General features: G+C 39.5%; 1 protein-coding gene across 2 annotated transcripts in view; it reads left to right on the forward strand.

The window, feature by feature from the left end:
* The window catches only part of NHSL1 (NHS like 1), a 101,381-nt gene that overhangs the window by 37,135 nt on the left and 52,236 nt on the right, over positions 1–12,010 (forward strand). For both annotated transcript variants that reach the window (XM_068551587.1, XM_068551586.1), the window contains exon 2: positions 5,932–6,084. In XM_068551587.1, coding sequence (XP_068407688.1) covers positions 5,932–6,084 — 153 coding nt within the window. The remainder of the gene's footprint in view (positions 1–5,931; positions 6,085–12,010) is intronic.

Here is a 12,010-nt window from a genome sequence, read left to right on the forward strand (position 1 = left end):
AACTTTTTAAAAAAATTGTTGCTACTGATATAGAGCTAAAGTTAGAATAAGAAGTACCATGGATTTATGTATTTTCCGTTGAATGTGTAAATGGAACCATTGAAAAATACTAGACACTTTCGTAAAACCATGACTCTTCAATAAACTATGACATCCAGGCAAATGCAAATTATAAGATGAAAACACTTCCTCATTCTCATGCTTCTATGCAGGATGTAAAGTAAGAGATGAGAAAATCATTGGGGAAATCTTTATAATTAAAAAGCTCTTTCCAAACACAACTTACTATGTAACACGATAAATACCCTAATTTATGTGGTTCCTTCCTGAAGCTCTGGACTTAGGAGGTTAAGAGGCAATGCGGAATAACGCATAGAGGACAGTGTGCCCCGGGAAGTGGAGTGGAAGCCTGCTTTCTACCCCTAGACTCACCACTGACTGCTGTGTAACCAGATAATGGCATTATCTTTACACACCTCAGGCCACTTAATATCAGGTTTAATTGAATGAGAAAGGGAATTACTTCATGCGTGACTCTTACCAGAGTTCATTTTCTTAGAGCACTTCTCTGACTAGTCCTAATGTCTCACTACCAATAAACATATCTCCCTCTTTAAAATGAGAGCCAGTGGGATTCACTGGATAGATTCTTACTTTATTGCCATTGCCTCCTTCAAGTTTTTACTCAGATCTCACTTTTTCAAGCTCTACCCTGACTCCTGTTTAATACTACAACTTGGCCACCTCCCCTCCTCCCAAGCCCCTTTTATCCTATTCAACTTTTTCCTTTGTCCATTCTACTTACCACCTTCTAATATACCATATAATTGTGGTTTACTGTCAAGTAATGTAAGCTCCAAGAGGGATCTCAAATGAGTGGCCCTTAGTATGTGCTCAATATTTATCTTTTAATGAATGAATCAGTGTTCCAATGCCATTGTTGTATACATGAAAGGCCATATGCTGTTTCCAGTTGGAAATTTGCATGGGGACATTCAACCTCGGAAACTTGTTGGTTGTGAACTGAATAGGAGTACTTCCTGCCAGAACCTGCTGCTACCTGTCTGAGTGCAGTGAGCTGAGAGGCAGCTCTTGAAGCCGGGCGAGGTTGTCATTCTTGCTTATAAGTGTGTTTTCCTAAGGGAGACTTTGCACACTCGTTTCAGGCAGCTTACACTCACAGTAGTTTGTCATTTGCCATCTGGCCACGTGGTTACTTTTAAATAAAGCTATGTATGGGATGAAAGAACACAAATTGGAAATCTGTGATAATATGTATGGTGATAGGATAATATGTGTGTTTTGGTTTTTGTTTGTTTGCTTTGCTTTTGTTGTTGTTTAAAAAATAAGATTGGGGGGGAAATGATTTGAGGAGGAATCATTCCAAAGTTTTCCCTAGAGGGAGCCCCTTATATAAATTTTATTCTTTGACTAAGAGCTTTTGTTATAAACGAAATGTTTTGAATTAGTGGGTTATTACATTTTTCCATTCAGTTGTAAGTCTGGCCCAAAGCTATGAAATAATAGGTTGTCTAACATGCCTCAAAAACTGTTTTGCCATGAAGTGGAATTGGGGAGAGATGTGCGGAGCATTCTTTTCCTTTGTCCCTTTTCATAATATTTTCTTACTTGTGTTCTTTTCCTTTTTGTTCCTGTCCCTTTACCCCGGAATGTATTTTTTACAGTGTCTGCTTGTACCACTTTTCTGATTCTTCTCTATTTGTGTTTCCCCAGTTCTCTGTGGCTAATTGCAAATGGGTTTAGCTAATTGCAAAAGAACCAGAACTCAGTACAGTACATTCAAGTTAAAGAGAAACTCAAATAATGTTTGTTAGAAATTATTCCTCTTCTCTCCCGTGGGTGGTGTTTGATGTGGAATTTAAAAAACCTGGCTTAGATGATAATTAAATTTAAAATACAGATTTAAATGATTAGGGTACTATATCATCTAATTTCTCCTTTGGAATGGGAGAAGTTGAGGGGTTTTTTTGTGGGGTGAGGTGGGAGAGTTGTGGCAGCTAGATGCAAACAAGATCACCCTTTGGAACAATGACAGTGCTATGCTCACACTGGCAAGAAAAAAAAAAGAAACTGGGTGAGAAGACAGGGCGTACTAAATTGCACGAAAATGCAACCAAGTCCTCATTTACAGCTCCATGGAGATTCTATTGTAAAGTTTTACTGCTTCTTTGCAAACATTCCTTTGGTGTGGGAGGCTGAGCCTGGGGGCATGGTTGGGGAAACAATAGTCTGGCTCTTTTTTCCCCTAAATCAGTTCAAATGCCTGACTTAACTAGGGAGTCAAAGAATCAACAGACTGGCTCTAAGACTTGTCGGCTCCAGTAAAAAGATCTGGATGTTCACAGTGGCCCAGTGAAAATGGGGAACACATTTACTTCACCTCAACTTCCTTAAGGAAAATCTGCACTATTTTTGTGGAATCCAGAGAGGAGAAACTTCTGATCTATTGGAGAGAAAACTGAATAACTGAGCACCAAGGCAGAAAGACCGATGTGGCTATCATGCAAATAAGAACTGTGATTGGCTTTCTCTTTCTTTCTGTACATGTTGTCACTGGCCGCTCTCAGCCTTAAAGATTAGGTTTCAGTGGGAGCGTTTCAGGTTCAAGGACTGTTAATGGTTTGTAACTGCCTGACAATAAGCTCAACCTCAAAGTTACATCACCCGGGGCAGATGTCTAAGGATTCAAGACCAGGGGAAGAAAGTTCGAATCTGGAACAGAAGGACGCCGCTTGCCACCTGCTTGCTGCACTGAGCTTTTAATGTGATTCAAATTTCTAAGCCCTATGTAGACATCCTGGAAATGGTGGTCTTTATTAATACAAAGATCAAGTCTTTAATTAAACTTTTTAGGAAGAAAAGTAAGTAGTTTCTTTTCTCCCCCACTACATGCGAGTGTGTGTGTATGTGTGTGTGTTTTATGTACTACTTCATCCTTTCGAGTGACGGAATTAAGAGTGTGAAACAGCATAATTGGCATGAGTTAAACTCCATTCTATACCAAGTTGTTCAAACACCTCAGACTTTTGTAACTCTAGGACAGAATTCTGTGATTTTTTTAGCATGTCTTACTTATTTATGGGTTGGGATTTTAGGTGAATTCATTTCTGCTTCTCAAAAGAAGTCCTTTGAAGAAGGGGGGAAAAACCCTCTTGTATTTACTTTATGTCTGCCTTGATGTACAGTGTATGTTTCTTTGATTCTTTGGCTAAATATATGAGGAGCCTCTGTGTAATGTATCACATATTTTTGGTGGGGATGATCCTCTAAAACCCCCTGGCACTCTGTTGGGTATCTAAGAGCTCAAGGACAGGCTCTGTCTAGACTGATCAGTCATTGTAAAGTACACAGCTTTTGTGATGTGGCTTCATTGTATACTTACCACTGGTTTAAATTTCTTTAATCCAGGTGCTTCTTCATTCTTTGGAAAGTATAATTTTTATAAATACATGGTTCTGTTTTTACATAGTTGTTGGTTTATTTTATTTTACTTTAGTTTTTGGACCAATGGATTTAAACTGGATAAATGTGCCACGGGTAGGAGCGTTGGTAAGAGAAACTTCGGAGAAAGCAAAAGAACAGCCCTTGGGGCTCATTTCTACAGCTTCCCTGGTTGAAGGCTGTCTTTGGATGGACTGATTAAAGTCTGCCCTGGCAAGAGTGAGATACACCAGGGGAGAGACAACTGTCCTTTCTTAGGAGCCAGTTTAGTAGCTGTGTGGTGGGGCTGATGGTGTGGCTACACGGACGCTATTACTTGGATTTGATTTGTAATTGGCGAATAGGAAGAGTTTCAATTTTCAGTATTTTCCAACTATGAAGTATGGTAATTCAGTCTTTCAAATAAATAGACATTAGCACAAAACATTGTAATTAACTGTGGCTACTCTTTGGGGGACATATGGTGAGTCCCACCCTGTGCAAGATTCTCAGATACATAACTAAGAGCTAAATCGGGTCTCTGTGGATTTTATAGATTAAGTTTGATAGTTCTATGCACCATGCAAAACATTTGTTCCACGGAGGTTATGTGAAATGCCAGATGCCTAGTTTACATGCTGCTTTTAGCAAACATTAAAAGCAGAAAGCACACAGGACATTTCTGTTTTTAACTTGATGTCTAGTTCTCAATGTTTATTTTCCCATTTAGCAGTTTATGGAGAAAGTGGGATGGTTTTAAAAAACACGTTGTCCAGTTTTATTGAGATATAATTGACATACAGCACTGTGTACGTTTAAGGTGCACAGCATAATGATGTGACTTGCATATGTCATGAAATGATTTTCACAGTAAGTTTAGTGAGCATTCGTCATCTCATATACATACAAAAGAAAAAGAAAAAAATTTTTCTTTGTGATGAGAATTCTGAAGATATACTCTCTTAACAGCTTTTATATAGAACACAGCAGTGTCACTTGTGTTCATCATGTTGCACATCACATCCCTAGTACTAATTTATCTTACAACTGGAGAAGGTGGGATGATTTAGGAAATGAATTATTTAAAGCCCGGCTTGTAGAATTCAGTAGCTGTAGAGAAGATGGTATATGGGGTGAGCGCTGACCATGGTATACACGTGGTGGCTTATGTTCCCAGGGGCACTGAGAAAGGCCAAGTTCCTCTTCAGCGATGGTTGAAAAGTCAGGAGCTACCTTCAAGTAATTGCACTGCTCTCGCCACAACCATTCTTTACATGAGTTATTTCATAAGCTAAGGCTTTACATATATTAGTTCATTTGATCTGTTTAATGGCTGTAATAGCTGTACTGTAAGGTACATTGAGTTAATTTTAAACATGTTCAAATAGAAAGGTTCAATAGTTCATGCACGCCTGTTGATTTTATTTTGAGAGTCTACTTTATGGTCTCATTTCCAGGGACATGTTACGTTGTAGAAACAAGTATGCCCAGCGTGCCCTGTGTGGCATAGGTCAGAGTTAGGGGAGGACTCCCCCCTGACTCACAATTGTCGTATCTGCTGGTTTTACAGGAGTTAGACTTGTCACCCTCAGTAACTGCCTCAGCACAGGGTCCTTCTCAAACTTCTTTAGTCTCTTCTACACCTGGCTTATGGCAGCAGTTATATAGAGAGTATTTTAAAAATTGTTGAATATTTATGGTGCTGTCAGTTTCGTGTTGGGATCCATTGGTACCCCACTTAGATTGTGTTGTCAGGAAAAAATGAAATGCGTAGACAGAGCGATCCCAATCCCTAGAAGGATAAAGGAAAATTGTCATAGAGATTTAGCCTACCTATCATTTCCCCCTCTGATGTCCTCAATCTCTTTTGTGTTGGAAAAATTCAATTGAATTGGATTATATTGGGAAAAGTCAATTGCATTGGAATTTCTAAAAACATTTGAATATAAAACTATTCCATGAAAGCAAGAAATACAGAGAAAATTTTGTAGCACAAATGGATTTCTAATTAGATATGCTATTTAAATGTATTACCTTGAATGTTTATGATTAGTTTCGTAAAAATTTAATTGAGTTTATGACAGTGATGTTTTAAAAATAATGCCTTAGAGGGGAAAGAATTGGTCCCAACTTCTTAGTAGAAAATTTGTTTTCTGTCTTGACAATCTAACATTTGCTAACGCAATGACATAGTACAATTGACTATTATTTGTCATGGTGGAGTTAAGCAGGAGTTGGAGGTCTTCATTGATTTTGTTAATCATTTTCTAACACTGGAGTAGAGGGAGGGCCTAAAAAGCTGGGAAGCAATTAACTGAACAAACACAAAACACAGTGGGAAGGACCCCTGGGATCTGAGATTGAATCTTATTCAAAATTTGTTCCATTTCTCCCTTGCTGGCCCTTACCTATGGGTGTGTTAGGTACCAAGAACCCACCTTGATGTAACACATTTAATTTGACCTCTGAATGTGTTCTTTCTTTCTACAGCTGTTTCCAACCTAGATGAGGAGAGTCGATGGACAGTCCACTACACTGCTCCATGGCACCAGCAGGAGAATGTGTTCCTTCCCACCACAAGACCCCCCTGCGTAGAGGACCTGCACCGCCAAGCCAAGCTCAACCTCAAATCAGTATTGAGGGGTAAGATGGTGCCCTGCAAGCTTGCTGTTCGTGGATTATTGACTGTTAGAATTGAAAGCATAGATTTGGTTGCTATTTATAATGAACAGATAGTATGCTGTGTCTTTATAAAATATCATAAATACTCACAACCTAATACATGCCTCGTATGTTCTGGTCTCTGAAAGCTGCCGATTTACAGTTATGCAAATCTGTCCTTAAAGTGCCTGCTCCATGTTAGAACCCTCTAGCATGTTTAAACCACTAGTACTAATTTAATCCAAATAAACACCCGCTGATGTGGGAAATTTTGCCACTGCCTTTTTAAGACCATTGTAAGTATTCAAAGCAAATTGTTAAAGCTAGTACTTTGTAATGGTTTGTTCAGTTAGTTCAAGTTGGGTGGAAAGGGGACCTAAATATAGACTGTGAAGGAGTGCAGAGTGGTTTGATTTATCAGAACTTGGGCAGCACCCAACGGGGCTCCTTTAAGCCCAGGTGGGCAGAGTGCACTGTGGCCAGTAGGAAATCCAGGAAGAGTGTACACCTGTATCTAGTTTAAAATTCTCATTTTTACCTCAGCTTGTTGCTGATGTTAAGAAGAGTTTATGCATGGTCCAAAGAAGGCATCCTAAAAGTGATAAAGGAGGGAGGAAGTTCTTTAAAAGAGGAAGAAGTGACTTTTAAGATTCAGAGACTTCCTCTTAAAACAGCAAACCAACATTCTTATCCTACCAGACTCTGCTTCTACCAGCTTTCTCCTATGTGCTGTTTGGGATCTAACTATACTAAAAAAGTACTTGTTGCTTATCTGAAATTTGATTTAACCAGGCATCCTATATTTTATCTAATTGTGAAAGACTTACATCTGAGAAATACTGTTATTGATTCAAGAAAAACCCAGCATGAGGACCCCTCTAATTTTTATGATAGTTTTTACTTGTGTATCAGTCATTTATTAAGTAATTCATATATTAATGTACTGTTACTATAACTACTGTGGTTACTAGCTAACGTTTATTAAACGCTCAACTCTATACCAAGTATTGCTCTAAACCATTGCACATATTGTCTCTTAATCCTCACAATAATCTACCAACCATTACTGTGCCAGTTTTACAGATGACAACATGGAGACACAAAGATTAGAAACTTGCCTAAGATCTCAAAGTTAGTGGTAAAACCAAGATTTAACCTTGGACAGTCTTAGGCTATAGAGCCCATATTCTTAACTGCTGCCTTTAACAACCATTTGTTTGAAACCTGTTATTCTGGCAGAAATGCAGAATACACAGACAGGGTCTCAGCTCTCGAGGAATTTATACTTATATCTAGAGTGCAAATCACAATGTGAAAAATACTCGAGAGGTGCCAAAAATTGCTGTATCGTAATTAAAGGAAGCAGATAATCTCTGCTTAGAGAGAGAAGGAATAGCTGTCAGTAGACTCACAATAGATTTGGTATTCTGAGCAGAACTATACAAACATTTTCGATCATGGCCCTATTTTTTCTTCCTTTAATCTTTTATAATGCTTCAGTTATCTCATACGTATCTTGCAATCTTATGTGTCTTGTATCTCACAGTCTTGGCATTGGACTGTCCAGCAATGAGGACATTATTGGGCTCCCTTTTTCATTTAGACTGAATACCCTGTATATTTAGTGACTACAAGCTTAAATGAGAAGAATCACATTAGTTGGGCTCTTCCGTATGGCCTTGGAGTTGTACTTTGACCTTTGCTGACTTCATGAGGTGCCTAAATCCAACCACAATTTCTTCTAGATCCCTTCAGTTCCTAGTGATTTGTCTTTAGTAAATTTTGACAAAGAGCTTCTCTACTTAGAGCTCACCTTCCTCCACCAAAGAGTTAATAAGAAGATTAAATGGCACTGTTCCCAGGACAAACCCCTGAGGGAGTGCCATTGTTAACATTTCTCTTGTTGCTCTGAAGACAGAACACTGCATGGTCTGGCTTGTAGAGAATGCTTTCTCAAAGGTATATGTGAATTTGAGTATTCAGGCCCAGTGGTTTTTTTGATCACTCTCCAGGAAATAGTGCTTCACTACCTCTTTCATGTATTTTCAAGTACCAGATCAGAGCTTCTCTTTTCTGCCCTTAGAACACTGAGCATCTGTATATAGATTTTTCTGATTTTATTTTCTTTTGGACTGTTCAACAGATACCTATGAAATATCATCACCACTGGTTTTGCCTACACTTAGATTTTATTTTGAAAAGGTAAATGCTTCAGTGATTGCTTAAATGCCCTAAAATCGTTCATCGAAGGGATTTACTCTTCATAAAATTAATAAGTTTGGGAAATTCTTAGAGCTCAACTTTTAAATCTGGATTTAAATGCAGCTTAAGAGATTTTAGATACCTGATAACTTGAAGAATAGTGGTTGAGAGAGATGAAATGAGAAAGAACATCTGAGCTCTTTTGTTCTTCATTTATTTACTTTTAATCACATGTACAGAACTTCACATACCACTTCCCCTACATCATGTTAGCAACTCGAAATAAACACAACATGAGCGCAGAGTATTTATTGCCTCATTATCAGTGAAGATTAAAAAGAAAAAATCCAGTCCCTTACTATATGGCACTATTAAAGTATGATGTTATATAAGATTATCAGTCTAAGTTAATTTGACCTCAACAGCCTTTGCTTAAAAATAGAGAAAGGTAGGTCACTCACTATTCACAATGAGCATTCTAATATTTTGTTCCTCCTTCTAGTCTTACTGTGACTTTGTCCATTGTTTTAAGGAAGGAATACCATCATTTAATGTTAAACAGGTTGGTGCTTTTTCTTAATCATTAAATGCTCATTGTCTGAGCTGTTCTGTCAGTTTTTGTGGGGGGGGCTCAGCTCCCCTCTTGAGGACCATAAAATACAGGGGGAAATGATACAGTGAGTACTAATAAATTAATAACTAAGTGTTGTAAACATTTGCTTATGTTAAAGTAATGCACAAATGCTTACTGGTCAGTAGAGTGGTTGAGGAAGGCACAGGTTTACTGAAAATGCTTTTACGAAAAAGCTAAGCTCGGGTTAGTACATAAAGGTAGATAATAGACACTACTTAATACATATTTAAGAATCAATTCTGTGCTATGCCAGGAGTTTTCAAATGAAGAGAGACAAAAGGTCGTGGGTCCCCAGCTTTAAAGAGCTGAGCTTGCTGTCTGGTGTCAAGACTGAAGTAAACAGACAGTAGTGTAATGGAGATGGGCGTGAGGTACGCTGGGCATACAGGGGAGAGCTTGGTCAGCCAGAACAGCACTGGGAGACCACCACTCTCCCATTCCCGCGCTGCGGAGGAGACGGGCTTTCCTGGTGCGTCACACGGCATGTGGAGTGCCTGTAGCAGGTGGTTTCCATTCCAGTCCAAATAAAGCAGAGATCTTTTGTATTTGTTGTTGGGGGCTAGTCTCTGGAGAACTTGATAGAATTTAGTGACCATGCTCTTGGATCAAATGATTTGGTTTTGTTGATTTATTTAGTTACCAGAGATTTAGGTAATGACTTATTGCTAACAACAATACAAAGGTGTACCCATTTGTTTTTGTTTTTTTATTTCTGGCTGCGTTGGGTCTTCCTTGCTGTGCGCAGGCTTTCTCTAGTTGCGGCGAGCGGGGGCCACTGTTCGTTGTGGTGCTCCAGCTTCTCATTGCGGTGGCTTCTCTTGTTGCAGAGCACGGGCTCTAGGCGCGCGGGCTTCAGTAGTTTTGGCACACAGGCTCGGTAGTTGTGGCTCGCAGGCTCTAGAGCGCAGGCTCAGTAGTTGTGGCGCACAGGCTTAATTGCTCCGCGGCATGTGGGATCTTCCCGGACCAGGGATCGAACCCGTGTCCCCTGCAATGGCAGGCAGATTCCCAGCCACTGCACCACCAGGGAAGTCCGTACCCATATTTTAAGAGTATTTTGATATTTGGGTAAACAGGACATCTGGCTAGTAATGAATAGTGAATTTTACTGAATTTCCGGAAGAATTCTTCCCTTTTAATTTCCATAGTTATTTGAACCCTTCACGAACTTCATCAGAGTTAGTTGTGATGATCAGTAACCTTTATCTATCTAAATTTTTATCTCGGTAGTTTTTATATATATTGAAAGGGCCACAGTTCAGTGGGAAAAGGGGAATTGAGGGATGAGGTGGGCTCACTCAGACTCAATGAAAGTTTCAGATTTTATTTCTTCACAACCTGTAGGCCTCATTTGACAAGTTTTAAGATTATTAAAGGCTGAAACAAACATGTGATTTTTCAGGCTTCATTCCCCCAAAAGGCCAACTTGGGAGAGAGATAAACATACTTTCTCGTAGTATGTTTAACAGGCAGTTTGGTTACTGCATCTGTGTTAACTCCTGCCTGAATTAGTTCACAGAGCATCTGTTGTTGGTATCAGAAACCGTCTAGTCACAGCTCTCATTCCTGAAGAAACACATTTTAGCAGGTCAGCCCGCTCTGTGGCTCTAGAATTAGAAGTGTAAGCCCAGGGAGGAATGTGGGATCTGGCCTGTGTTAATTCAGAGTCAGAAGGTTATGTTTATTATATCTGGAGAGATAAGAATTGGGGATTTACACTTCGAAGAAATGACTATTTGTACCAAGTGATTTAAAACAATAGTGTGTGTGTGTGTGTGTGTGTGTGTGTGTGTGTGTGTGTGTGTGTGTGTGTACAGACCAACCTATTTAACATTAAAGAGTGGTATACCTTTCTTAAAATTATGGACAAGGTTTCCAAGTAGTCCCAGCCAGGTTTCTCTGACACTTCCTGACACACAGACTTTATCTAAGGGTCACTGCATCTACCTTTCATTGTCAAGAAACCACCTACTAGTTGCATTTTGACTCGAACAAGTAAGTCTGTTCTGGGAAGGGCTGTGGGGATCTCTGGATTTGATGAGGGGGCTTGGTGGTCTCATTTGTCTGCGTTGGGCTGATGCGTCCCTGGGATATCCCAGGTGCCCTGTGGTTTTGGCTATAGAGTCTCCTCTTGGGGGTCCTGTGGCATTTTTTACGGAGCTTTCTGGAAGACACCTTCCTAGGCATGACCTGGGGGATGTTGGCTGAGAGCTCTCTCTCTTGGAATGATACATCTGCTCACCACCCAGACAGGCTCAGGACGAACATCTGCTTTGCCCACCTTGTGCTAATGACAATGAATTCTTCATCTTTTTCTTTTCTGTCACTTTTAAAAAATTATGACATAGAACACAGACAAATACATAAGACATGTACAGTTTAACAAATAATTATAAAGCAAACATCTATATAACTATTATTACTCTGGTCAAAAAATAGAATATGACCTGAACTCCAGAAACCTCCTGTTGTTCTTGCTTTCTAATAGGAAAAGCCCAGGTTTCATGAAAAGTGCATGGGTCACATCTAGGTTTACATCCTGCCTCTGTTATGTACTAGGAATATATTATTTGAGTTTAATTTTGAGTTTGTCTCTTTAACATTTTGAGCTTTTTTTTTTTCATCTATAAAATAAGATCATAATATCTGTTTTTGTGGGAATAAAACCAACTTATTTATATAAAGTATCTCAAAGTACCTGCCCCTCAATGTGGAAGCAGTGTTTGTAGAAAGAAGGGTGCCTTTTAAGTGCAATGGAATACAGATAGAACTTTCAGCCCTCTTTCCCAAATGGCTGTCATGATTTAGCTGGCACTTCCTCTCCCAGCCATTATGCTCCAGGGATATACAGTGGGGAGGAGGGAGAGAGGAAGAGAACAAGGAACATTGTCAGATGACAGTGACAGCCATAGACACTTGACACTCAGGTTCATTTCATCCACATGCGCAAGATTCCTTTTCCCCGACTCCCCATCAACCTCTGAAAGATGCCCAGGATGCTAGAGCTAGAAGGGCCCTCCCCGGTCCTCTGGTTAATAAATCCCCTTTCCATTTTGTAGATAAGTAAGCCAG

Source organism: Eschrichtius robustus, chromosome 9 (genome assembly GCF_028021215.1).
Source record: "Eschrichtius robustus isolate mEscRob2 chromosome 9, mEscRob2.pri, whole genome shotgun sequence".
Lineage (NCBI taxonomy): Eukaryota > Metazoa > Chordata > Mammalia > Artiodactyla > Eschrichtiidae > Eschrichtius > Eschrichtius robustus.